This window comes from Mustela nivalis (genome assembly GCF_964662115.1).
Source record: "Mustela nivalis genome assembly, chromosome: 1".
NCBI lineage: Eukaryota > Metazoa > Chordata > Mammalia > Carnivora > Mustelidae > Mustela > Mustela nivalis.
This window is the reverse complement of record NC_139020.1, coordinates 109,771,591-109,797,971: the sequence shown is the minus strand read 5'-3', so window position 1 is coordinate 109,797,971 and position 26,381 is coordinate 109,771,591. Positions and strand designations below refer to the sequence as shown.

The following is a 26,381-nucleotide window of genomic DNA, read 5'->3' as shown; positions in this document are numbered from 1 at the left end:
AGCCTTGGAAAACCACGCTGTGTGCGAGCGAACATGTACATCAGACAGAAATCACTAATCAGGAGAGAGGAGCCAGGGGAAGAAGGGAGTAGCTATGGAGAGAGAAGCTGAGAATCCTAAAGATGCCTGAGAGATCTCTGACAGAGGAGCTACTCTCCAGAGCTGCCTTGGTTTCTGACAACATTTCAGTTTCAATTCATGTGTTTCCTTACAAAGCCCTCTATTTGCATGCATTAACTTAAATGACATTTTCTTCCTTGTCATTAAGAGAATCTAACTGAAATTAAGAGGCACAGCTATAATTACCCGGTTCTTTCTCGTAGACCACAAGATCATTGGGTGAATAGATCTGAGGAGGCAATGCATCTTTTGGAGAGCCTGTTTTAGAGAGGAAGAAACAAAAGAGAGATGATGTTAAATCATGTAGCCCTCATCTCACATAACCCATTTCCAAGAGCAGTTCTTTTGTAAAGTTTGCCCAACTTCCTGGCACAGTTTGTCAATTCTTCTTGCAAAAGCCCACAGCTCAATGGAGAGTCATTTACGACACTTCATTCATTTCAGACAAGCAAAGAGACAAACAGAACATGAAAAGTAGCCTCCATGTTTTTGGATGGAGATTCAACCAGTGTTTTTGCTTCCCAAAGAGTACACGAAATCCCCTTCTCGGATTTTAAAATAAATTGTTTTCACGTCTTCCTCAATTGTTTCTTTTCTAAATATTTCTCCAGAACATGCCCCAGGTATCTAGTATAGGACCTGGTTAAAGAAGTAAATATTAAATGAATGAATAAGTAAATGGAAAATTCCAAACCACAATTGTGAGGCCAGCCCATCAGTCTATCCAATGCCTCTGGCAGTTGACTGCTTGTTCATAGGACTGCTGCTCTTTATAACATTCTGTATTTCTAAATTGAAAGAAAAATACCCTGAAGGGGTTTTATAGTGTATTGTTTAAGAACAGAAGCTTCAAATATTTAACAACCAGGGCTCTTATCTTTACTTGGCCATATACTAGCCATACAACTCTGGTTTTTTGCTTAATCTTTGAGAAGCTAATTTTCCTCACCTCTTAAATGAGGATAATTAAACTCACCGCACAGGTTCATTCGAAAGATTAAATTAAGTCATGCATATTAAATTAAGTAATGGTATATACTTAATGGTATATAGTAAGTACTCAGTACTTCACAGCTTTAAAAACAAACTTGTGTTGCTTGAAAGTTGGATTAGAGCCCGACCACACATCAGTGTCTATCAACTTCTCTATCTATAAATCAAGGTGAGCAAGCATGCCTGTTCTCAACTTCCCCAAAACAAATGTGTTTAAGTATCTGTATCAGAAACAATTGCCAAGACAGATTTAAGGTTAGATTATTCATTTGGCTTACAAAGCCCATTTGTGTTAAGTTCTAAACTTAGTCTGGTTTTTCTTCTGAATTAATTCCCAGCTCAGCATTATTCCAAAAGTAGGCAAAGGAAGAGGAGAGGTGATTACAAAATTTTTCAATTTGAATTTTATTTGCCCTATTATGTTAGAGCCCTTAAAAATTATGCTGAACCTGGTATCAGGGTAATAGAGAAAGCACTACACCAGAATCAGAAACTTGAGATCTGGAAATCACTTCTTACGCTAACTCACAGAGCATCTCTAAACAGGTTACTTTGTGTTATTGGGTCTTGACGCTTCCATCTATGAAAAGATGGGGTGTGAAAAATTCTCACTCTGATACGCTCTCATTTTTAGTATCATGGGTACAATGGTATTTAGGGCTCTCCCCTAAATGCTGACACTGGTTCTCTCGATTTCTGGGTTTGATGGGAGTCTTTTGACTCTGTCTGGACATTGTCTTTCCACTTTCTGAATTTCTCGTCCCCTGTTCTCTCAACCAGTGCAAAGCAATGAATAAATACCACCAGCAAACAGTTTTGGCTACCCCAATTCCAGTCCACAGGAAGAGTTGATTGAATTCAAATACAACACTTTTTTTTTTTACATTAATTTTAACTACTTAATTCATTGAGTCTCTGCTGTTTGCCTGGAACTGGACTCACATAATATGTATATTATTTCTAATATTCTCAGCTATACTGATTGTTAAGTACTCTTAGTCCCAGAGTACAAATAAGGAGACTCAGACCCTGATCAAAGTCATATTGCTAATAAATAGCAAGGGTAGGGGCACCTGGGTGGCTTAGTGTGTTAAGTCCCTGCCTTCGGCTCAGGTCATGATCCCAGGGTCCTGGGATCAAGGCCCCATCGGACTCTCTGCTCAGCAGGGAGCCTGCTTCTCCCCCTCTCTCTGCCTGCTGCTCTGCCTACTTATGATCTCTCTCTCTATCAAATAAATAAATAAAATCTTATAAAATAAAATAAAATAAAATAAAATAAAATAAAATAAAATAAAATAAATGGCAAGAGTACAAGCTGAATACAGATACCTCTGGCACTCTTTTCATTCCCCAAACTGCCTTCATTCATTCACATCCTCTTTCATTCAGTAGACCAACAGTTATCGAATCCCTACTCTGTATGCAGAATTACTGTGGCTCTAGGGATAGTGCAGGGAACAAAAAGAGATAAACCTCTTCCTTCATAGAATGGACACACTTGTTTGTAATAAACTATCAAGAGCCAAAACAGAGTTATTGCATTTTTGTTGTGTGCACTTAAAAATCATGCTTACCTACCACCTTTACAGTCAGAGTCCTAGTGAGATGGAAGGTACGCCCATTTTCTGGGTATGTAACAACACATGTGTAATCTCCATTGTTCGAAACCAAGGCGATGAGAAAACTCAAGTTCAGGCCTTCAGCTACCACATTATTAAAGTTCTGTATTTTCTGACAGCCCTAGAAGAAGTAAAAGAAAAGATGTTCAGCATTTAAATACATGCACAGAAAACATACAAATGCATATACACACACACAGCTAATTTTGCACAGAACATACAAATATCTATGCCAGCTGTATCTTTTACAAACTATTTTGGTTGAGTTTTTGATGATGTTTCTGCGAAGAATAAATGTGAAGTTTCATTATACTTTCTACAAAAGGAAAACAGGACTTCTAACTGAAATATGGATTCTAAAGTACAAGCTTCCTGTCTCAGGATCCTATATTTGAATTTTGGAAATCCATGTTAATAGCTAAACAAGGTTACAAAAAAAAATTGTTAAACAAGGTTAAAGTTTTGGAAAAAAACTTAGGCATCTTAAGGAAGTTCATGTGCTGCTATTTAAGAAATGCTTATTTTTAATTTTTCCACATTTGTTTAGTGATTATATTAATTTGGGAAGCCAGCCACTCTGCTAATTGAGGTCTCATGTTAGGTGCCTGATTTCAGTGTTTGTTGTTGTTGTTTTGTTTTGTTTTATTTTGTTTTTTCTCTCTCTCTTTTTTAAGGTTTTATTTATTTATTTGAAAGAGAGAGAAAGAGAGTACAAACAGGGGGAGGGGCAGAGGGAGAAGCAGACTCCCTGCTGAACAGGGAGCCAGCCAGACAAAGGGCTCAATTCCAGGACCCTGGGATCCTGACCTGAGCCAAAGGCAGCCACTTAACCTACTGAGCCACCCAGGTACCCCTGGTTTCAGCATCCTTGATGGCTCTGTTGAATCTCTCTATTGGTCACTGACAAACATTTTTGGCATTTCCTTCTACTTATCTCATTTTCTTTTTACAATTCAATATTACAGACTTCAGAATCTAAAATGAAAAGATATTTTATAAGTCTTATTAAGAGTTATTTATTTCTACTCCAAGTTATGCTTTTATATACTTCTACTGATTTGTAAAATTTGGAGATTGAAATACCTCACTCATCATAACTGGGATCCGGGGCACTTGGGTAGCTCAGTGGGTTAAGCCTCTGCCTTCGGCTTAGGTCATGGTCTCAGGGTCCTGGGATAGAGCCCTGCATCGGGCTCTCTGCTCAGCAGGGAGCCTGCTTCCCTTTCTCTCTCTCTGCCTGCCTCTCTGCCTACTTGTGATCTCTGCCTGTCAAATAAATAAATAAAATCTTAAAAAAAAAATGTTCTGGCTCTCTGAGCCTCACTAATTGGCTTATATTGTTTTATTTTTTGTTGTTTTTCCTCTCAAAGAAAAAAATACATCAACTGTCCAAAAATTACATGTGGAACATTCGCTTTTAGAAAAAAATTTTTTTAAATCATTAATTAATCTGTGATAAAAATGAACTGGGTTATGCCCAAGGTCCTTTAGATCTCGAAAATTCAGGAAGGTTATTATTGACTTGTACTTTAGATTTACTGTATCTACATATGTAACTCTGATTCTTGAATATGTAAGGTTTTTTTACTTCAATTCCTGTAGCATGTGTTTTGAAATATGACAGTTACACTGAGTGGCATATTTTGCAATCCTTTGTCATAGGAACTATGTCTTTTAAGAATATCGCTACACTTTTGACTCATGGAGATGATCATCAAGAGGAAGCTGTTATATGCTCAGTTATTTTCTGAATGCAATTTATCTTGTTTTGATAAGCAGTGTTTCTAGACACTTGTCACATCAGCAAAATATTTCAATCCTCTTAGGTTATCACAAAGTATAAGGCCACAGAGACCTGTACTCTTCTAATGAATTTATGTCAGATTTGGTTTAAATTGAGTTTAGACTATCTATAGAACTCTATCTGATTTTTGTGGCACCTTTCATTTAAACAGTTCAAAGCTATTTTCTTCTCTCATTTGTTAGCTTAGCTGTTCTTAAATCCCCATGAAGTAGACAGATCAGACTAAATATGCTCTAGTTTTGCAGGTGAAAAAAAATAATGAGACAGACAGATAAAGAGATATTCTAGATAACACAGAGCAAAGCTAAAGCTCAGTTTTCCAGACAGATGAACAAAAGTTTTACACTAGCTTCTTAACTAAGAATGAACACCTCTCCTTGGGCTGGAAAAATTGCATGGGCACATGTATTTACATGCACTCCATTATCCCATCTGACCTTTATTCCAAACTTAGCAAGTCTGGAATGCTTTTATGTTCATTTTATAGATGAGGGTATCAAGGCCTAGAAAGGTTAAGGGATTGCCACTGTCATAGAGCTAGGTAGTGTCAGAGCTAAAATTTACATCTGGATCTACCTGTTTTGAGGCCCTTGTTTTAAGTCCACCTGACACTGTCTCCTACCCTATCCTGTGGCCCTGCACATATGCCACACCCAGGCCAGCCCCAGTGTTAATAGTGTGCTATGTCTCTATCACTTAGACGAGGTGGATTCCCACAATTCATGATAAACTGGAAAACATACTGCTCCGGATAAGAAGTTAAAAATTACTACTGCCCTTGTCAACAGCACTTCTTAAGAATGTACTAAAAGAAACTTATTTCTTTGCCTTATCAAGTATCACTTATGTGAAAACTATTTAAACACATTTGATTTAAGATTTATAGTATGTGCTACAAATATGAAGAAACACCACTAACTCAAAGCCTTTTCATTCATTCACTCATTAGTTCATTCATCCTTGATTATGAATCATAAGCCATGTACCAGGCCACTGTTTGAGGTTCTAAGAATATAGGATTGAGTAAAACAAAGGGTCAACTCTTATGGACTTATCATGAACAGAGAAACAGAGCAAGCAAGGAAAATGGTACAAAATAGCTGTGTGTTGATCTCTTGCTAGCTCTCTTTTTTTTCTTCCTCTTAACTAAACCCATGAGCATGAACTTGAAATTCGGGCTGGATATGCTTAAGGGTATTCAATGGGCCCGTGAGTCGATGGTGTAAGTATGCTTTCTTGTGAGATTTTCTCTTTTTTCCAAAGAGGAAAAAAGAGCTGCTTTGTCTAGAAAAAAAAAAAAATATTTCAAATTAAGGAATATTCCCAAAAAAATTAATGGAAAAGTTTCAGGTCTGATCTATTATTCAGAAAAAGCTGGCCACTCAAAAAATGTAAATTAACTAGTTTTAACCAAAAGAAGTATAAAGAAAAGAAATACAAAAAAGCCACTTCAAAGTTATTAGACCTATAGCATGTTGGAAAAGGATATAAAATAAATATTTTACATTCTAAGCATGCACGTGCATGGCAGGGGTAGATCTGGGACATTGGTGAACTATAAATAACCATTAACTTTAGCCTATCACGTGTGATGAACTCTAATTCTTACAAGCAGTTGCATCTCTAGACTCTTCGGCACACGTACCTGAGACACACAGTATGTTTTTAACCACAATAAAGTATTCCTAAAAATAAATACTGCAGATTTCAAAATCATTTCTTTGGAATCAAGGGGGAAAAAAAGATTTGAACAAAAATCTAGATATCCAAAGAATTAAAAAAAAAAAGTTTCCAAATACAAGAAGTGATTACTGGTAAGCAAACACTGTGAAGCAAATTACTGTGAAGCAAACACTCGTCTGACTAGAAAATAAGTCATCCACTTAGTTGACCAATCAGTTCCTCATTTTGAATTCAAAAGAGAGAAGTTCGACAGGAGATAAACGTTTCTAATACGTAGTGGTAACCATAGCAACCTACCGCAATATATAGGTAAAGAACAGCACGAGAAATGACTCTGAGATCTTTGAGAGGAAATAAACCGCGTGCTGAAGCATGGGGGGTGAGTGGGGGGACGTCGTGACTAAAAAAGGACAGATATTTCCATTCAATAAACCTACAACTTTTAAAGAATTGTAGGAGGGCACAAGAATGGAAAAGGTATGGTTCCTGACGTAGAGGCATGCGGTCTAGTGCAGAATTGCTACAAATACGATCAGAAGCATATTGGGGTGAGGAAGTGAGGGAAAAGATTAAACACAAAACATTTAGAAAAAGTTCCTGGAGGAGGAAGATGTGGGTCTGATTGTTAAATGGCAAGTAGAATATCACCAGCTATGTGGGAGGAGGGGAGACTTGGGGAAGTGACACCCTAGACATGGGGAAAATGTGAAAAAAATCCCCTGCATGGGATGTCTGCCTGGCTCGGCTGCTGAAGAGTCTGCCTTCAGCTCTTGAACCCAGGGTCTTGGGATCCAATCTTGCATCAGGATCCTTGTTCAATGGAGAGCTTTTTCTCCCCCTGCCTACAGTTCCCCAGGCTTATGCTCTCTCTCTCTCGCTCCCTGACAAATAAATAAATAAATTTTAAAAAATCTCCTGTACTTTTACAGCATTTTACCCTCTGTGTTAGGCCTTAACCAACTTTATGATCTATTTCCATGCTTATTTCTTCCTCTAGAAAACTAACTCCCAGGGGTATGTGGGGGGTGGATGAGTACTGTTACCTGCATGGGCAGCAACTTGCCCAATACTTAGCACATGGGAAATGCTCAGTACATTTGTGTGGTAGGTTAGAAATATGAGAGAAGGAAAGACACAAGACATGGTGTTGGAAGTTCAAGCGGTATGCACATGATAACAAGAAGATGAATACAAGGATTGTAATACATGGGATGAGGCAGTTGTAGGATGGATAGGGAAACCGGGTGAGGATACAAAATGAGTTTGAGATATAACATTAGAATAGTTACGAATATCTATCGACATTTTTGCACCCAAGATTAAGTTGCTATGAAAAGCATCTTATTTGTTCACACAGTCTTCTCAGAGTTCTATCCACCAGTCACTTCCAATGAACTTCAGAATTACATCATCCATTATCCAGTGTTTACACAACAAACACTTAACAAAATCCCTCCCATGTGACAGGTACTGTGTAAGGAGCTGGGCATACCGCAGACAGTAAAAACAGAAATGAACCTTATTCTCATGTAATTTTCCAATCCAGTCCAATTCATTCAATTATTGAATCAGTTCTTAAATACAAAGAATATTGGCCTTGTTTTGGGCTGTGTGCTTGTTATTCAAGGGTTAGAAAGAGGTCACTACCCAGTACAGAAGAGAGAAATGCAATCATTACAGTAACAAAGATGAGGTATATCTTGAGTGCTTTCACAATACAGAGTGGGTGATTCATTCAGCCTAAGTCAGCTTCAAGATTTCTCAGATGCTTGAATGGGGTTCAAGTTTAAAGGATGGACCTTAATCCTCAGAAGTCCAGAGACTATACATAAAATGCTATGTGTACATATGCATACAAATAATTCAACATGTATGGCTTGGAAAGAAAGTATGATACATACTTCCTTTATACCAAAGGTTAAAAATCACTACATTGGGACTACAGAGAAAGGAAAGAGATAACCAAACTAAGATGTCGATCAGATTGAAACAAGCACCTTAAAATAAAGTCGATTACATAGACCTTGGACTAACCTAAAAATACATGCCATGCCAACAAGAAGGCCAAGTTTGGCATTGTTTCAGACATGTTTGAGATGGTACTATCTCCGAAAAAGCAAAGGTTTTCAATTTTCTGAGAGGTTTTTTTTTTTTTTTTTTTTTTTTTAAGATTCCATTTATTTATTTGACAGACAGAGATCACAAGTAGGCAGAGAGGCAGGCAGAGAGGTGGCGGGGGCGGGGAAGCAGGCTCTCCGCTGAGTAGAGAGCTCAACGTGTGGCCTGATCCCAGGACCCTGAGACCACGACTGGAGCAGAAAGCAGAGGCCCAACTCACTGAGTCACCCAGGCGCCCCCTTCTGAGAGATTTATAAACAATATCTGGCCAATTCCGATTCATGTCACTGAAAGTTAGAGGTGGAGGCATTATTCTAATTTTAATGATCACACTGAGTAAAAGGAAAACCAGCTTTTTGCAAATTGAGATCTGGAATGATATCTATCCTGCTAAATGGCAGCTGAGAGCTTTTCAGCAGCTGCTATCAAGGTAATATCCAACACATCCTCTAAAGTGGTTCCTCTGATCCTCAGTAAGAAGGGGAAAATTGCCTTTGTTTTTACAAGTGCCTCTGGAGAAAACTATTGAAATATCTAGTTATAAAAATGAGAACAAGAAATGATCCAGTAGTATGAAAGTCAGGATGGCTCACCATATTCTAAAGCTTTTGCCTCTGAGTAAATCCAATAATAATTGTAACAACAACAACGGCATCACACTTACCTGTGTCTTTATGTCTATGCATTCAGAAGACCCTATGTGAATAAACATGCAGCCTCCAATTTATACATGTGTTATAAAAGTTCTTTTATAAGCTGGCTATTTGAAATTCAGTAAATCACTTCCAAACCATGGTTTGGTTTCCAGGCTAGTAACAAAACCTGGCTCATTTGACAAACATTTACAGAACATCAATTTAACTCAGAGGATTGTCGAACTAGGGACTATGAATTCTGGCCCAGACTGAAGAACTCTTGGCCATGTAGAAAACAGCAGGACAGAAGACATGCAGAGAAGAAAAATTCAAGCCCATCCCATTTCTCCTGCAATTCTTAAAGAGAAACTTCTGATTTTCTGTTCCCACCAATCCCAGTTTTCTGAGCCCCTTCTGACTTCCATGGGTGATCGAGCCACTGGTTCTCTTATGGCCCCCAGTCTCCCTTGTGACCTAGCCTGTGTGCAAAGCTGGCTCTGTCCTTCAAAGCGCCTCACACTCCAGAATAAAGATTGAAGCACCCTCCCTGTGTCATTTCTGAAGAGTATTAGCTTTGGAACCCAACGAAAGTGGGTTCCCAGATTCCCCCATTACTGGCTGGACTGTTTCCAGTAAATTATATAAAATAATTTAAAGCTATGGGACTAGGAAAAATCTCTCAACCACTCTGTACTTGAGTCTTCTTAATAATAAAATGGAGAAAATGATAGACCCTACTCAATGTTGAGAGAATTAAAATAATCAAAATATTTGGAAGAATTCCTGTGCTCAGTAAAAGTTAGCTATTACGGTTTACCTCTCTGAGCCTCTGGTTCCTAATGATATCGACTCTGAAGGATGTGGTGAGTATTACATATAACATATAAGGTACCCAGTACAAGGTATTTTACTAGGAAAATGCAAGAAATGTTAGTTTCCTTTCCCTTTTCTCAATTCATCAGTTTTCACCCTCTGCCAACAGAAAAACAAATTTGCCGGAACTGATTAATGTGTCTTAACTCTCGCAGTTATTACTAAAAGAAACTATTTCTCCAATGTCAAGGTAGGGAATTCAGCTGATAACAATGGACAGAGAACTACTGTAAGAGAGCCAGGATACCCATGCAGATGCAGGAGGTGACTGTAGAGGGTAGGAAATAGAAAGCAATGTCATCCCTGCTATACAAGGATGGGAGAATCCCCCTGCCAAGAACCCTGATTTTGTTCCCAAGACTGCAGAACTCTCAGGATTAAAGGTATCAGTTGATTACTCAAGGATGGAGAAATAAAAAAGCAGCACATCAATAACAACCTTTCCAGAATCAGAGAATAGGAAGGATGTCTTGTTACTGGTTGTCCTCTTAGTCACCTGAACATTGTTGGGGATGTGCCATTGCATTTTCACTGCTATGACTTTTTTTCTTGATTTTTCTATGTTTCTTGTCTTCATTCACCCTATGAACATTCTCTCCAGATTTTGACTTTAGCCCTTATCCTTTATGATTTTATTTTGCATTTTGTCTTTTTCTTAAAGGGTTCAACTATCACAGAGATGTATCCAATTCTTTATCTCCAGTTTTGATTTTTCTTCTACTCTCCAGACCCATATACATGTAACCACGACCTATAGGTTGCTGCTCCCTAGAGATCTCACAGATATCTCATTGCCCCTAAACCACTCCTTCTCTGCTGTCCATACCTTGGTTAATAGCACCAACATTCATCCAACCAGAAAAACAAAAACAAAAAAAAAAATCTAGAAATCTTTGAGGACATAGAGATGGGAAAGTCATAACTTCAACCTCAAGAAATAGTCAATCTCACAGGATACATACATGTACATTTCTCCCTCTTCTTAGAACCAACAATTAATTCTCTTTGGTACTCATACGGAAATTAGAATTCCACTTTTTAATAAGAGTAAGAATTCTTATTTATAAACTTGTCTGAATTAAAGTGTAGGATCTTTTTGGAACTATGCAGGGTAGGACATATATCTTATTCATCACTGTGTTCCCCCAAACCCCTGACATATTGCACTGAATACAATTGATCTTCAACAGCTGTTGAATGTATACATGGATGACAGTGAAACAAAAAAGAAAGTGAAAAGTGACATGGAGATAGGCATAAATAAGTTGCTTTGGAATTATATTAGGGAAAAAAATATTTCTAGCTGGAAAGAAGAGAGAACATTCCATAAAGGTGGTAGAATTTGAACTATTCTAAAGAAAGAAGAGGGGGCTTTCCAGTTAGGTATGCATCAAGAAAAAGGGAAAAAAAATAGAATATATAAGGAAATAAAATTAATTTTTTTCAGACCATTGAGTATTCAAAGTATAGGAAAAGTGAACAGGGTTAGAGATGAGAGAACTCAATTGCAGGTAAAGAAGAATATTTTTTTTTAAATTGGAAAATGCATTATATTTATTAATGTAAAATTGTTAATATTATTCTTTTAATCATTTTTTATGCTGTCTGCTATCGAACATTATGATCGTAGAATATACAATGATCAACTGTACCTGTACCTAGCCTCAAAAGTATAAATTCAACCTATGTCTTATTTCATCTACACCCACTCACTGCACCCACCCAAGATTATTGTGAAGCAAATCACAGACATTATATAATTTCACTTGTAAAGATTTTTATGTATTTCTCCAAATGACAAGACCTTGTCTTTGGCAAGCATAACTATAGTATTATTATAACAATTTAAAAAGTGACAACTCATTGTATTATCAATATTCTGTTTTCAGAGTTCCCTGGTTTTCTCATAACTTGCTCTATTAGCTTGTGTGAAGAAAACACAATCTAATTAAGGTCCATACATTGCAACTAGTTGTTATGTATCTTAAGTCAGTCTTTCTATCTCTCTTTCATTTTCTTTCTTCTTCCTTCCCTCCCTGTCTCTTAATCATTTTACTTTAGCATAAAATATATACAAAAATCACTCAAATGTATGTACAAGTTCATGTATTATTATAAAGCAAATACTTTGTAAGCACCACGCGGGTCCAGAATAGATTGTTATTAGTCACCCCTGAAGGCCTTCCACATGCCCCATGTCAATCACAGCTCTTTTCCTCCCCCGTCAAAGTAGCCACTATTTACACTTTCATGGTAAAATCAATTTCTTATTTTTCATTTATAATTTTATCACCTACATGCCCATCCTTAGACACTATAGTTTCATCCAATGTTAAATGTGTCTTACGTGTCTCAAAACCTACACATTCCCACATCATGCCTTTCTTTTCCTTGTAATTTATCGGTTGAATAATCCAGAACATTTGGCCTATAGAATTTTCCAGTCTGGATTTTGCTAACTGCAAACTCATGGTATAGATCGGTATAGATCAATACATTCCTCTGTTCTCTCTATATCCTGCAAAATGGCAATAGGATCTAAAGGGTGTTTTGGGTTTTGTTTTTGTTTTGTTTTGTTTTTTTTTCAGACTCAGGTTTAATCCATTTGGCACAATTATAAGTGACATTTTATTCTTTCATAAGAAGGAGTATGTCTAGCTATTCCCTTTCTTATGATGGTATCAGTCACTGATGCTTCATGCTCAGATTTATTAGTTCATTAGGGGCTGCAAATGATTATATACTTTTATAAAAACACATTTCTCTGCACTATTTCATTACTCAGTGCACATTTCTTACAGGAAAAGAAGAATAAATAGCTGATTTTTTCCCTTTATTCGTTTTCAAGATAACAAATTGATTTCCTATCATCCACTAAATGTGACCAATTATTTAAAAATATCATTATGAACTTATGGATTTAAATTTAATTCATAAGATTCAACCCATTGTGATTAATAACCTTACTGAAGCTCAAATTGTTCCATTATTGGCCAATGGAAAACTCTTAAAGTTGGCTCCTAAGTCATTTCATTAATGACTTAAACCATTAGATGCTAACATTTTAAACTATGATTATGAATTGCCTATTTCTTCTTTTAAATCTGTCAACTTTTGCTTCATGCAGTCAGACACACTGCTGTGAGGCACATATACTTGTACTATTTTTATGACTTCCTGATGAATTGACCCTTTTATTATTCTGAAAAGTCCTCTTTATCTCTGGCAATACTCATTGTCTACAGTCTACTTTATGTGTTACTGGTATATCCATTCTAACCTTCCTATTTTTATTCATCATTTATCTTTAATTTTAAATTCCTTCTCCTTTCTACTTTCTGTTCATCTCAAGGCATTATCTATCATGTTCATTTGCTGCTATGTCCCTCTTAGTTTTAGCTTCCTTTCTGAATGACTTATTTCCATCTTCCTAACTTTCTAATTTTGGATGTTTCTAATTCTTATTGATCTATGTTATTATTTTACATCTCATTTCTTAATATCTTTTAGCTCATTTTTTAACTAGTAAGTCACATTATATTCCTCTGGCATGCTTCTTTTGTTTTGGTAGAAATATTATTCTGCTTCATATTCTCCTTTTTCTTCTCAAGTTTGAACGGGATTTTACCTTGGTTCTTTTATTTAAAAGTTTTATTTTTATCTGTTTAGAGAAAGAGAGCACATGTGAGCAGGGAGAGGGGAAGAGGGAGAAAGAGAATCTGAAGCAGACTCTATACGGAGCGTGGAGCCCGACATGGGGCTCGATCTCAGAACCCCGAGATCAAGACCTGAGCCCTCCAGACACCCCTATCCTGGCTCTTTTTGTTATTAATTTTTATGTTAAATGTGTTTTATTTCTGGGCTTTTGAATTTGGCAGGATTTTCTAACTTCACAGAGCTCCCTCTTCCAAACTACGATCTTGAGATTTGTTGAGTCTGCTGCTTCAGAACCTCTTACTATGGGCCTCTTGGACTCATTCTCTGTTAGAGAGTAAAACTCTTCCTAACTTCAACTCTTGTTCTCAAACTGGCCCACCATACTTTACGGTAAGGATCGCTGGTTCCTTGTTCTCCAGTCTAGCAGGGACCACATGATTTCCATCTGCCCCTCTTCCCTAGACACGGATTCTATATGTGGTTTGTTTCACTTATGTCATCGAAAGTGATTCTTGTGGCTAACTCATCCCTGAGTTTGTTCTAAATGTTGTCCAGTAGTTTTTAGCTTTGGCATATGTGGGTATGTGAGGAGATTAAAAAAAATAATAATAAGGCTGCTGCCACAAGTGCCATCTTCCAACATCTTCATTTTTGACTAAATACTTGCCAAGTCTTTCAGATGTGGAAGAGACCACAGATGGGCTGTGCCCACAAATGAGGATAAACATGAGAACACACACAGATAGTAGAATACAGTGCTGACTAATCAAGGAGCTGACATTCACCAGATGAGCGAGCAGCTTCTGACCTCACTTAGCAGTGAAAAGAGCAAGCAGGCATTTCTCAAATGGTATCTCACAGGGAGTTAATAGAAATATGGTAGTTCTAGTTGTCCAGTGAATGTAATTTAGGAAATGGTGAGTTGAGACAAAGCATTTTTCACCACTTCCTCAAAATGGAGCACAGATAAATAAAAATGGCACAAAGTAAAGACGTGGTAAAAGATTTGAATAAATTATTAAGGAAGAAATAAAAAATCTGACGAGAGAAATCTCAGTTTCAACATTAACTGAAGAGTCAAGGACAGACATTGCCATTTTAGAGAGCGTAAGATGCTCCTGAGTTTGCTTACCATGTACCAAGTGATGGTTGGTTTGACAGTGGAAGGAAAGAACCCATCTACATTTGGACATGTGATCTTCTGAACACCATACTCTATATACAGCTTATGCAGTGGGAGTTTCATGGAGGAATTGAAGCAGCTGTCTTTCTGAACCACTTCCAGAGGAAATGCAACTTTGCTGCAGTATGTGGTGTTCCTGAAAAGAGAAATAGCCAATAAATGGGCAATTGCCTTTGCATTGGATTTGATGCAGCAATCACATGAAAATGAGCTAAGTGAAATAATGCTGCACATTGAGATTTCATTTATATGTGAGTTCACATAGAAATTAAGTGCATTATGGAGGTATTTCCTCTACCAATTTGAGGTCACAAAATAAAAAACAGACACAATTAGCTACTGTTGATATATTAAAATATTTACATTTTAGGTTGACTGGGCAATTGCATTTACATTTGAATGTCCACACAGGTCATTTAGTCTGCCTAGGGGCTCTTCTCCTCCCTTATACAGGGGATAATTTTCAGCCTCATAAGATATATTCTCTGACTTAAAAAAAAAAAATAATGGCAGTGGTAGGATTGATTTTTCTGGTTTCTAAAGTAAAATCTAGATGTTATCCTCAGAGGAATATTGAAACAAGAATACAAGTGGTACAATCCTGGAGGATGAATCTTAATTTATGGCCCTAAGACATTAGTCCACCTTACATATGGAGGCTTTCCATGTCACCCTCCATGCACCCCATTTCTAAATTAGGGTTCTCATTCTCGGAGTACCTCAGACATTTCCTTGATTGACTTCATAGTCCAAACAAGGGCATGGTCACATGTATCTTCTTTTGTTCTTTGCATGTAGTACAGTGTCTAAACTTTCAGTAGGCACTAACTAAATGTTTCAAAAATAAATGGAATGGATGTAAAACATGCGTCTGTGCACAGGAAAACAATAAAGAGAACACAGATAATAAAAATAACTGATTTCTTAGGGTTATGGGTAAATGGGTCATTCACTGCTTACCCTTTTTTGTGATTTCAATTCAAAGTGCCAAATACATATAGATATTCATTAAGTAATTAATTGAGGTTAAATACAGTGAAATGGGGGATGCATTTCCCTCGCAGGATGGGAGGAAGAGATGTTTAAAGATGACTTATGACAATGATAATAAGGTGAGAAGGGACAGTGGCAGCTATAATCACCACCTAAAAATAGCAAAAGGTCTACCAGGTGGAAGAAGTATTCTATAGGTGGACATTATACAGGGGGTAATTTTCAGCTTCATAAGATATATTCTCTGACTTAAAAAAAATAATGAACAGTGGTAGGCCTGATTTTTCTGGTTTCTAAAGTAAAATCTGATGTTATCCTCAGAGGAATATTGAAACAAGAATATAAGTGGTACAATCCTGGAGGATGAATCTTAAATTATGGCTCTAAGACATCAGGCCTTTGATTTTACATGGGTCAGTTCAAGGACATTCTCCACTTAGGAATCGCCTCAGGACTGTGGGAAGCTTCTGGTATCTCCACAAGACAAGTTCACTTCTAGATTTTCTTTAGGGACAGAGAAGATAAGCAGACAGGTAAACTGAAGAGATGGCCATCTGGAAATTGATAAATCACACTAAAGGAATACTCAGGCTTTAACAACCATGCTGCTCCCATAATGTAAAGGTTAGAAAAGTTTGAGGAAGAGCTCTAGATAAGTAGGAAACAGAAATAGAGTTAATAAAACACTAAAATGCAGAGAAGAGAACAAGGTCATCCAGAAAGCTACTGATGACGCTTTCCCAGCTATTTCTGATGTCCACCTGTAACAGATTAACAATTTCCAAAGATGGAAAGGAGATTTTAGGCTGCTTTTCTCATTGGGTGGATACAGATGCCAAAGCTCTCAGACACAGAGTGACGTGCCTCAGGTCACCAGCTGAGTAGCATAAGGGCTGGGATGCCAGCCTGGTTTCTGTGTCTTTCCTCCCATGCTCTTTCCACTATAATCTGTCTTAACTTCTCCTACAAAGCTGTCTTGGGCATAAAGAGTGGACAGTGCTCTTTGGAAGCCTACAAACTAGTCTAGAGTTCATTCCAATAAAACTAAAGAATCAGGTGAGATCCTCAAAAGGGCCTTCAGAGGTTCCAAGGGACTCCCAAGGCCACAATAATGAAAATGCATTCTGTGACAGAGAAGTCCTTTTTCACTTAATCGTAACACAGCTTGGCTTAAATACATCAAAATGTAGTCACATTTCTCTATCAGAAAATGGTCAATATCCATAAGAGACAAAGGACATTCAGAAGACCGTGTGGGACTATCTATTCTTGTGTTATTCTATGCTGTTGTATCGTTTCATCATTCAGCCCTATTGTTATGGGCCGAATTGTGTTCCCCAAATTCATATGTTGAATACTTAACCTCCAGTAATTCAGAATGTGACCATATTTGGAGACAAGTCTTGAAAGAGGGGATTAAGGTAAAATGAGTATGGTGGGCCCTAATCCAATATGATTGATATGCTTATAAGAAGAGGAGAATAGGACAGAGATGATGCAGGGGGTAGATCATGTGAAGAGATGGAAAGAAGATGGTGGTCCACAAACCAAAGAGAGAAATGAGACCAACCCTGCCAACACCTTGATCTTGGAATTCTAGCCTCCAGGACTGCAAGAACACAAATTTCTGGTATTTAAGCCACTTTTCTGTGGTATTTTGTTTTAGTAGCCCTAGCAAACTAATAGGTGCATACTGCACCTATTAAACAGTAGGAAACTGTATAAAAACAAAACAAAAACAAAAACAAACCATAATCCACAAACCAGATGGGAATTTAAAAGACAAAGTAAGTCTTGGAAGCTAAAAGGGGACCTTGGGAAAAGAACAGCCAAAGATCCAAGCCTTAAAAATGACTATTCTTTAGAGGGGCCTCAGTTGTTGTTGTTGTTGTTTTTCCTTTTAAAGATTTTATTTATTTATTTGACAGAGAGAAAGAGAGAGCACAAGTAGACAGAGAGGCAGGCAGAGGTTGGGGGAAGCAGGCTCTCTGCTAAGCAGAGAGCCCGATGTGGGGCTTGAACCCAGGACTCTGAGATCATGACCCGAGCTGAAGGCAGAGGGCTAACCCACTAAGCCACTCAGGGGCCCCAGGGCTCAGTTTTTAAAAGCTTATTTATTTATTTATTCATTTATTTTCAGAGCAAAAACAGTATTAATCTGTGGTAATAGAAGAATAGGTATATTATGGTTTAAAATGCAAAATCTATATGAATTTTCAAGATTCAACAAAGTGGATTTGAAAGAAATTTTGCAGTATTTGTGGGGTTCTTTGGATTATATTCTTAGATTCCCAGTGATATGGTGTTTATTTGCTTTAAAAGGCAATTTTGGTGAAAAAGTTTGAAAGGCATTATTCTAAATACATTTGATATCTCCCAAATATTCTTCTTCCATAAGGCATCCTAAGGCTTTCTTCTGTATCAGGGACATCGGAAGATGCCAAGAACAACAGAAATGAATGGGTTCTGCTCTCTACTGTGCTCATTGTGTAGGGAAATAGATACTTTCCGGTGAGGCAGAAATGCAGGCAGGTTCTAATATCAGGGAAAAGGAAAAAAATAAACAAGGCTCCATCATTAGATAATCTTGATATATGTCAGGGTTTGAAAAGGAACTAGTTATGGAGAAAGAGCTCAAGAGTGCAACCGTTTTCTCTGCACACCTCTTGGGCAACATCTGCTAATCCACTGAGGTGAGGTGTAACTCTTTCTAGATGTTTCCTTCCCTGCCATAGCTTCATAGCAGATGCATCCTCCAGAGAAAAGCCGAGGAACGAAAGGGAAAAGAGAAAGTCCCCACCAAGAATCAGGCTACCTTAGCATGCAGGTGTAGTTGCCGGTGTCGTTGAGGAGGGTGGGTCGGAACCAGAGCACATCTTTCTCCTTACTAATGCGGTTGTCAGGGAGACGGAAGTTAATTGGCTCCTCCAGGTCCCGGTCCTGCCTCGTCCAATACCAGATCAGAGTCAGGCCAGCTGAGTGGGCTGTGCTGTAGTTGTATTTCAAGAAGTGTTCAAAGAGTGGGCACTTGAGGCGAGCTGGCTCATCTTCAAACACTTGGATCTGCCTCATGGTATCTAGTCCCCAGTCATCACAGCGTTCTGGAACGATCAAAAAGGAAAGAAAGGGCTAGTGAGTCACCTCATGTTAAAGGCCTTCTCAGGACACCCAATCTTTTCCAGGAACCCCTCTGTCTGGTGATGTTCAGTAACCTCTCTGTAATAATTGCGTGGAACGGGCACTGTGGGATGAAGAAATGATTTCTGTATCTTCCTTTAGCATCTTTTCATTACCTCTTGGATAATGACTTGATCTGATAACTTGAGCTTGTCGTGCCCCATAAGGTATGGGGGAGAATCTCACCTGAAAAAGAAATCATGTGCTCTTTCGCCCTCTGGAGACAGAGGAGGTTCTGAGGAGAAAATTGTAACTGAAAAGATAACCCTCCAAGACTCTCGGTTCTTCCCAGGTCTCCTGATTTGGGGGCTAGATCTGCCCAGACAAAGATATCTATCTACATCATAGTCTCAGGAGCAAAACTATATATGTAATAAATAAAATGAAGTTTGTCATTAAAGTTTATGGTTGCATATTAAGACAACATTTTTGTGGCAGCAGATAATGGAGAGAACAATTAAATTTTTGGAAATTTAATTTTGATAAAAGCAAAGAATTTGAAGCTTTATGACTTGCAGAAGGATTTGTAAGCAATAAATCCCTACGTAAGTAATAGATCTCTGAGAAATTTAACAAACTGGCTTTTCTGAGACTCAACAAATTACTATTATTTATAATTCCTATGCCTTTAACAAGAAACACCTTTTACAATCCAATATACAAAGAAAGAATTGGAAAGATCAAAATGTTGTTCACACCAATACAAACGTGATAGTAATTTTTTAAATAAAACATCTATCTTACCAGATTCTTCAAATACATTTTCATTAAAGATATGAAGTTGCAGAATCAGTTCATTCGGTTTATAGGATATTACAACCACAGTTTTTCAGATACATAACGTTAGATGGAATATATACAACCACTTTCACTCCTTTCTGAAACTCCACTAAAACCAAAATAATTTTTTCAAGATTTAACCCCAAGAAAGAGCAAGAGCAGGAGAAAAGCTAGTAACAACATCAAAATTGACAAACTGTAACCAGTTCGGCCCATTTAAATACTTTGCTTTGTTTTGTTTTTCGTCTATTTATACACCATGGCTTTCATCCTGTCTCCTAGAGCTGAGAAATGATATATTTTTATCAAATAAAAGAAATGCTCAACTGTTTTAAAAAATTAAAATCAGTGGATAAATCCTCAACCTGTAGGGGAAAGTTGGGGAGCACACCAAAGAGCAATTCAGAATACGGGGAACACCCAGAAGGAACTGCCAGCCTCACAATAAGGAATCACTATTGCCATTTGCCCATTATCTCTGGGTTCTCCTTCTAAGCATATTGTAAGAATCTACTTTCCTGCCCTTTTGGAGGAGAGCCCACGTGACTGAGTTTGGCCAATAGGATGTAGTGTCACTTGTGTTGCTATCTTAAGGGCTCGAGCATATTTTACCGTGCTCCCTTTTCTTCTGCTCTGACAAATATAAAAGTGCAGAGACTTTAGTTTGGGTCCCTTGATGTAAATGACATACAGCAAAAGAAGGAAAAAAAAAAAAGAAAAAAAAAAAAAACAGAAGAGATCTGTCAATTAAATAAGTTGACGAAAATAGACAACCCACAAAAATATTTTCTAAAATTATGGAAAAAGAGAAGATTCTAAAAACTGTTAAAGAGTAAGAAAAGAGACCGAAAAACGATTACATAGAAAAGACAGGAATCATGGGGCGCCTGGGTGGCTCAGTGGGTTAAAGCCTCTGCCTTGGGCTCAGGTCACGATCTCTGGCTCTCTGCTCAGCAGGGAGCCTGCTTCCTCCTCTCTCTCTCTGTCTGCCTCTCTGCCTGCTTGAGATCTCTGTCAAATAAATAAATAAAATTAAAAAAAAAAATACCTGGCTACCACAAGTTTTCCAGACTGGAAACTTTAAAAAAAAAAAAGAAAAGAAAAGACAGGAATCAGAATGGCTATGGGAATTTCGAAAAAACAAGACTAGAAGCTAGAAGATAATGAAGCAATATAGGTGAAGGGAAATTATATCCAATCGTGAATCTAAATCCAAGGAAACAATCAGCTGTGAAGGTGATGCTTTCAGACACATCAAGACTCAGTAATTTTCCTTCCCATAAGTTCTTTATCAGGAGGCTTCCGAGGGACATGTTCCCAAAATGGGGGGGGGGGGGAAGAAGAGGGAAAATTATGGGATTGAGGAAGAGGGGATCCAATTCAAGAGAGAGGGGAAGGAATTCCCCAGAATAACAATGAAGGAGATCCCAGGCTAACAGCTATGCAGCAGGGTTTGAGGTGAACCAGTGTAAGTAAAAGGTAATAGAAATGTCCAATTCAAAAAAGAATAATTGTGACTAATAAATTATCTGATGAAATTAGCACTGTGGAAAATTATGCTAAAAGGCAATTATAAAGTATGAAAACAGTTACCCCAAAGGTCCAAATTAAAGTAAGCTTATGAAGTCAAGGCACTTAATAACTTCCAAAAATAAGGAAGTAAACATAATCATAGTTCATTAACATGTGAAGGCATACTCATTAAATGATTATTGATCTAACCAAATATTGTAGTATTATTAGCTGGAGAGGAATGGGTAAGGAAGGGAGAGGGGATGGCCATTTAAGAGAGAAAAACATCAATGAGATGTTTATTAACTATGGACTATAATTAAAAAGTAAACAAAATAGTGTCCAGGGTTGACTAAATGAAAAATAGTAATATACACAAGTTGATTAAGAAAATACAGATAGGAAATGCTAGAAGAAATAAATAAAATACTTAAAAGTGGTGGCTTCTGAAGAAGAGAGCTAACAGATGTGAGGAAAGTTGAGGCAGAAAGTATTTTTTATAAGCCTTTTAATATACTGGTCTTCAAAAAAAAAAATCTCCATGAATGATTTCCTTTGAACATCATTAAAATAATAATTAGGAAAAGAAAAAAGGAAGGTACGAGGGCATATCCATCATGCAACAAAATTGGCAAAGCCATTCTCAGTGTTTAACCATCCTAATGCATTTCTTCTCTATTAGGAAAAAAACCCTTGATTTCATTTTTTAATTCCAAAATTTGTATCAATATGTTTTGGCACGACAGTCATTTCACTTTTAAATTATAAGATGATAGTTTAAAAAATAAAGAGAAGCATAGGCAGCTTGGCAGCTGATGGTGTCTGGAACTTCACCATATTATTTGTTATCTGAATAACAAAGATGCTATCTCCCTCTGCATTGCATAAAAACATTCTTTACACTGTTCCTAAAGGCACCTCTCTCAAGAGCTCTGCACAATTTTCCAAATCTGGATGATGGTAGAGGCAAGGCGATTAAATGAAAAATTATCCTCTTTCCTGCTATCCTACTCTCTAAGCTGAAGGCAGAGGCCCAACCCATAGAGCCAACCAGGCGCCCCAGTCTAAGTGATTTAAATCAACACCACAGAAGTTGATTTTTTGGTTCAACTACAGCCCCTTGAGAGAGCAATGGCATCTCTGTGGAGCTCTGCTCTAAGCAGTGGCAGAGATCTAGTCTCCTTCATCCTGTGAGGCTACCATATTCAAACTTTTCTGGCCCTTGGGGTCTCCATGTGAGGGCAGGCGAAAGCGTCAGGGATTATGCTGGGAGTCTGAAGTTAAACCGTTTCTGGCCTCATTCATTGGCCAGAACCCAAACAAATGGCCCCAGTTCAGCTGCTGAGGATATCCATGTAGAATCCATATGGGCCAAGGAAAATCAGGGTTCATGAATACTTAGATAGTCTCTGCCACTTCTGCCCTTGTGGTCACCAGAGTTCCATTTCATACTTCCTAAGTTGGTGAGGTGTCACACTAACTTGCGGTTGAGATGTCACACCAGCTCTCTGTTCATCTCCCTTTCCGCAGTGTGCCTTCTCCTACTTTTACAGAAGAAAAATTGACCTGTCACTTATCATCTATCTTACTATTAATCATTCCCAGGATGGTAAAGACCTCCAGGGACCAAACAAAGTGACAATTTGTAATATTGGTGTCAGGAAGTCTCCTTTAATCAAAGCACCATTAACCCTCAGAAGGGCTTTCTCTTCCCTCCAGTTTACCAGTGTTCCTGTTAAAAGAGTCATGGCCCGAGACTGCTGTCTACTGGTCCAAGTAGGGGCGATCTGAATAGAGATAGGAGAATAGAATCCGTATGGATTCTACATGGATATCCTCAGCAGCTGAACTGGGGCCATTTGTTTTGGTTCTGGCCAATGAATGAGGCCAGAAATGGTTTAACTTCAGACTCCCAGCATAATCCCTGACGCTTTCGCCTGCCCTCACATGGAGACCCCAAGGGCCAGAAAAGTTTGAATATGGTAGCCTCACAGGATGAAGGAGACTAGATCTCTGCCACTGCTTAGAGCAGAGCTCCACAGAGATGCCATTGCTCTCTCAAGGGGCTGTAGTTGAACCAAAAAATCAACTTCTGTGGTGTTGATTTAAATCACTTAGACTGGGGCGCCTGGTTGGCTCTATGGGTTGGGCCTCTGCCTTCAGCTTAGGACATGATCTCAGGGTCCTGGGATTGAGCCCCACATCAGGCTCTCTGCTTAGCGGGTAGCCTGCTTCCCCTCCTCTCTCTGCCTGCCTCTCTGCCTCCTTGTGATCTCTCTTTCTGTCAAAGAAATAAATAAAATCTTTTTAAAAATAAATAAGTAAATTACTGAGACTTGGGGGGGCATGTTGTTACAGTGACTAGCTTTTCTTATCTTGGCTATTAAAAGATGGCAGAATTTTCCTTCTATAACATAATTCAGTAAGGCAAGCACAGACACATTTTAAAACAGTGTTTGTTATAGGACCTTACATACTAAAATTCAAATATAGATCAATCACCAAGATTTGGGGCTGATTCCTGAGACTTAATATCTTTTCAATCAATTTAAATGTGATTCATCTGAAAGTGGAAAAGAGATCATTACACCTGGTAGGTATCTCCTTTACAGAATGTTCCATGGGCCAAATGAACATATCTATAAAGTGAATCAGCCTCCATTCCATTAGGGACTGAAAACACACATACCGGTATTCCTAAACATTAGCCAAAAAAGGTATTGAGCTTTTCCTATAGGGTATTTGCCCATTTGAAATTTGTTGTGTGAGTTTTTAAGTTTCCCTCACCGGCCACCTGAGGGTATTTTTCAAAGCATTTCAAATTATTCAATGACAAAATAAAAATAAAATCTATGGCAACAGGCTGCAGTGTCATGTAATACCAAATTAATTATATGATTCACTGCAGGCACCAGCCGAAGAAAAGACTGGGGAAAAAGGCTGTGATGCAAATAGATTTGTCTCTAATAACAGCGAAGGGAATTTAGCAAGTTATTGGCAGAGAGAATTACCTTTTTGTTTAGAATGTCCTTTCTTACCCCGTTGACTCCACAGTAGAAGTCCTCTCTAAATTGGCCTTCAACATGGGGAGCCACAAAGTCATCGTTTCCCTCGGCCAGAGGATTTCTTAAGGCTGAGGCTTGGTGGCACAGAGGACTAATGGAATGTGCAAGCCTCCCAAAGCCAAGTCACTGGAAAATCCAACCCACGCTCCTGACAGCAATTAGCATTTATATAGCAGGGTATACATTTTAACTAATTAATCTCACAACACCCTCTTGGGCTTTCATGCCCATTCCCACATTACATGCCAGGAAATGGAGACAGAGAGATTAATTGACTTACTTTTGCCTGAGTGGTAGCACAAATAAAAGCTGCCTGAACATAGATCTCGGATGCTTGTCCCAAATCTGTGCTCACACATTCAAAGCAAGATATTTCCCACAGGAAAGCTATTCATATATTTGTATTTATTAAATATTCATTCAGAACCTGCTGTGAGCAAGGAACTGTGCTGGGTGCTGGGGTAGAGAGACATGTAGACTTAAAAATTCAGGGAGCTCAGGTATAGAAAAGAAAGAGGAAAAGATTTAAATATTGAAAGACCTGAGGTAGAATTACATTCCACGAGGAATTATTTGCCATGGGCCCTGTATTTGACATATCACCTTGGACAAAATGCTTCCCCTCTCAGACTCAGTTTCTGCATGTGTCTCATAGTGCTGAATGGGGATTAAAGGGCTCAGTAGAATGAAAGGAGCTTAGTACCTATTAGGCTAAGTTCGCCTAATAAATCTGAGTAGGTCCCTACCTGTCAGGAAGCTGACAACCTGGGAAAAAAGAAAGACGAATACCTGGTGGAATGAACCAACTATTATAACAGACTTCTAGGCAGAGCAACAGCTATTATATGATTCTATTCTATTCTGTTAGGGAAGGGTAGTCCTGAGATTGCACTGTGATCAGAAACAGTCCCTTTTTTGACATGCTCAACCGGAACTCTGTGTGCTTTAAAAACTGTCCCGTCGGTACATTCTAGGAATCTTACGTAGGCCTGAGGGCAGAGACTAAGAATCCTGGAAAGGCTGGTTTTATAATACATTCTTACAGTTTTGCTTAATTGTGTTTTTCTAAAGGTGTGCGTGGCTTCTCGGGAAAATTGAGCCTGGGACTGTGATCCAGGGAGAATCCAAGGTGTAAGCAATGTTGCATGAGTGGCAGGATGACAAAGAGTAAGGCAACAGGTTAAGAGTTGGTGAGTTTCTGAGGCAAGATACAGGGTGCCAGACACGGAAACACTAGCAGGAGCCCTGACAGAAGAGGCGTGTGGCACAGAGCCCAGAGAGCAGCACGATGGAGGATAACAGACAGGATTCAGAGGCAGGCTTTGACACCTTCTGGCTTTATTAATTCATTTAAAAACTACATACTGAGCATCCTGTCCTGCGGCAAATGCTAAAGTCGAGGCTCAGAATACACTGGGGAACAAAACAAGGTCGCATAGAGCTCACATAACACAGGGAGACTGACGATAAACAGTTGACACACTGAGTAGGAAATACATAGCGTATCCTGGAAGTAAGTCAATGGAACAAAGAAACACATAAAACCTGGTTAAGACAGATCAGGCATGACGGAAGGGGAAGAAGAAAGAAGGAGGAGCATGCAGTTTTAAAGAGGGTAGTCAGGGTAAGTCCCTCAGCCATTATGAACCTCCGCTTCCCAAACCAGAAATTCAAGTTCATACTTGAATTTATTTGAATGTACTCTACTCTGTAGAGTAGTTATGAAAACTGACTGAGTCCAAGACATAAAGGACTATACCTAGCAACTGTAAAGTCTATGCACATATTACCTAAGATTAACCTGTGGACTGCCATTTTCTACGGAAAACACTTTCCTCACTCCGGTCTACTGAAGACACTGCTAGACATACCCGTTTACCATGTGCACACACACCCCCTTTTTCAAAAGTATGGGAATTTTTATCTCGGCACAGAGCCATTCAGGATAAAGGCTACATTTCCCAAGCTTTCCTCTCACTTGGAAGTGTTCAGGTGACATAGTTCTGACCAATGGGATATGTTTGAAATTTCATGATCCTAAAATCCATTCTTGAGAGGTGCTCATGTCTTACTATGTTTCCGATGCTCCTGTTCCCATCCCATTTCTCCCATCCTCATGCTTGGAATATGGATGTTACGTCATGGACCAGGAGAAAAAAGGCCACACTC

General features: G+C 38.3%; 1 protein-coding gene across 7 annotated transcripts in view; it reads right to left on the bottom strand.

The window, feature by feature from the left end:
• IL1RAP (interleukin 1 receptor accessory protein) overlaps window positions 1-26,381 on the bottom strand; it is a 134,330-nt gene that overhangs the window by 30,990 nt on the left and 76,959 nt on the right. For all 7 annotated transcript variants that reach the window (XR_014301726.1, XR_014301727.1, XR_014301728.1 and 4 more), the window contains exons 3-6: window positions 18,494-18,779; window positions 14,635-14,821; window positions 2,688-2,853; window positions 307-378 (exon numbers count right to left, since the gene is read on the bottom strand). Coding sequence is in view for 4 of the 7 variants with exons in the window: in XM_082694772.1 (XP_082550898.1) it covers window positions 307-378; window positions 2,688-2,853; window positions 14,635-14,821; window positions 18,494-18,779 (711 nt within the window). In the remaining 3 variants the exon portion in view is untranslated. The remainder of the gene's footprint in view (window positions 1-306; window positions 379-2,687; window positions 2,854-14,634; window positions 14,822-18,493; window positions 18,780-26,381) is intronic.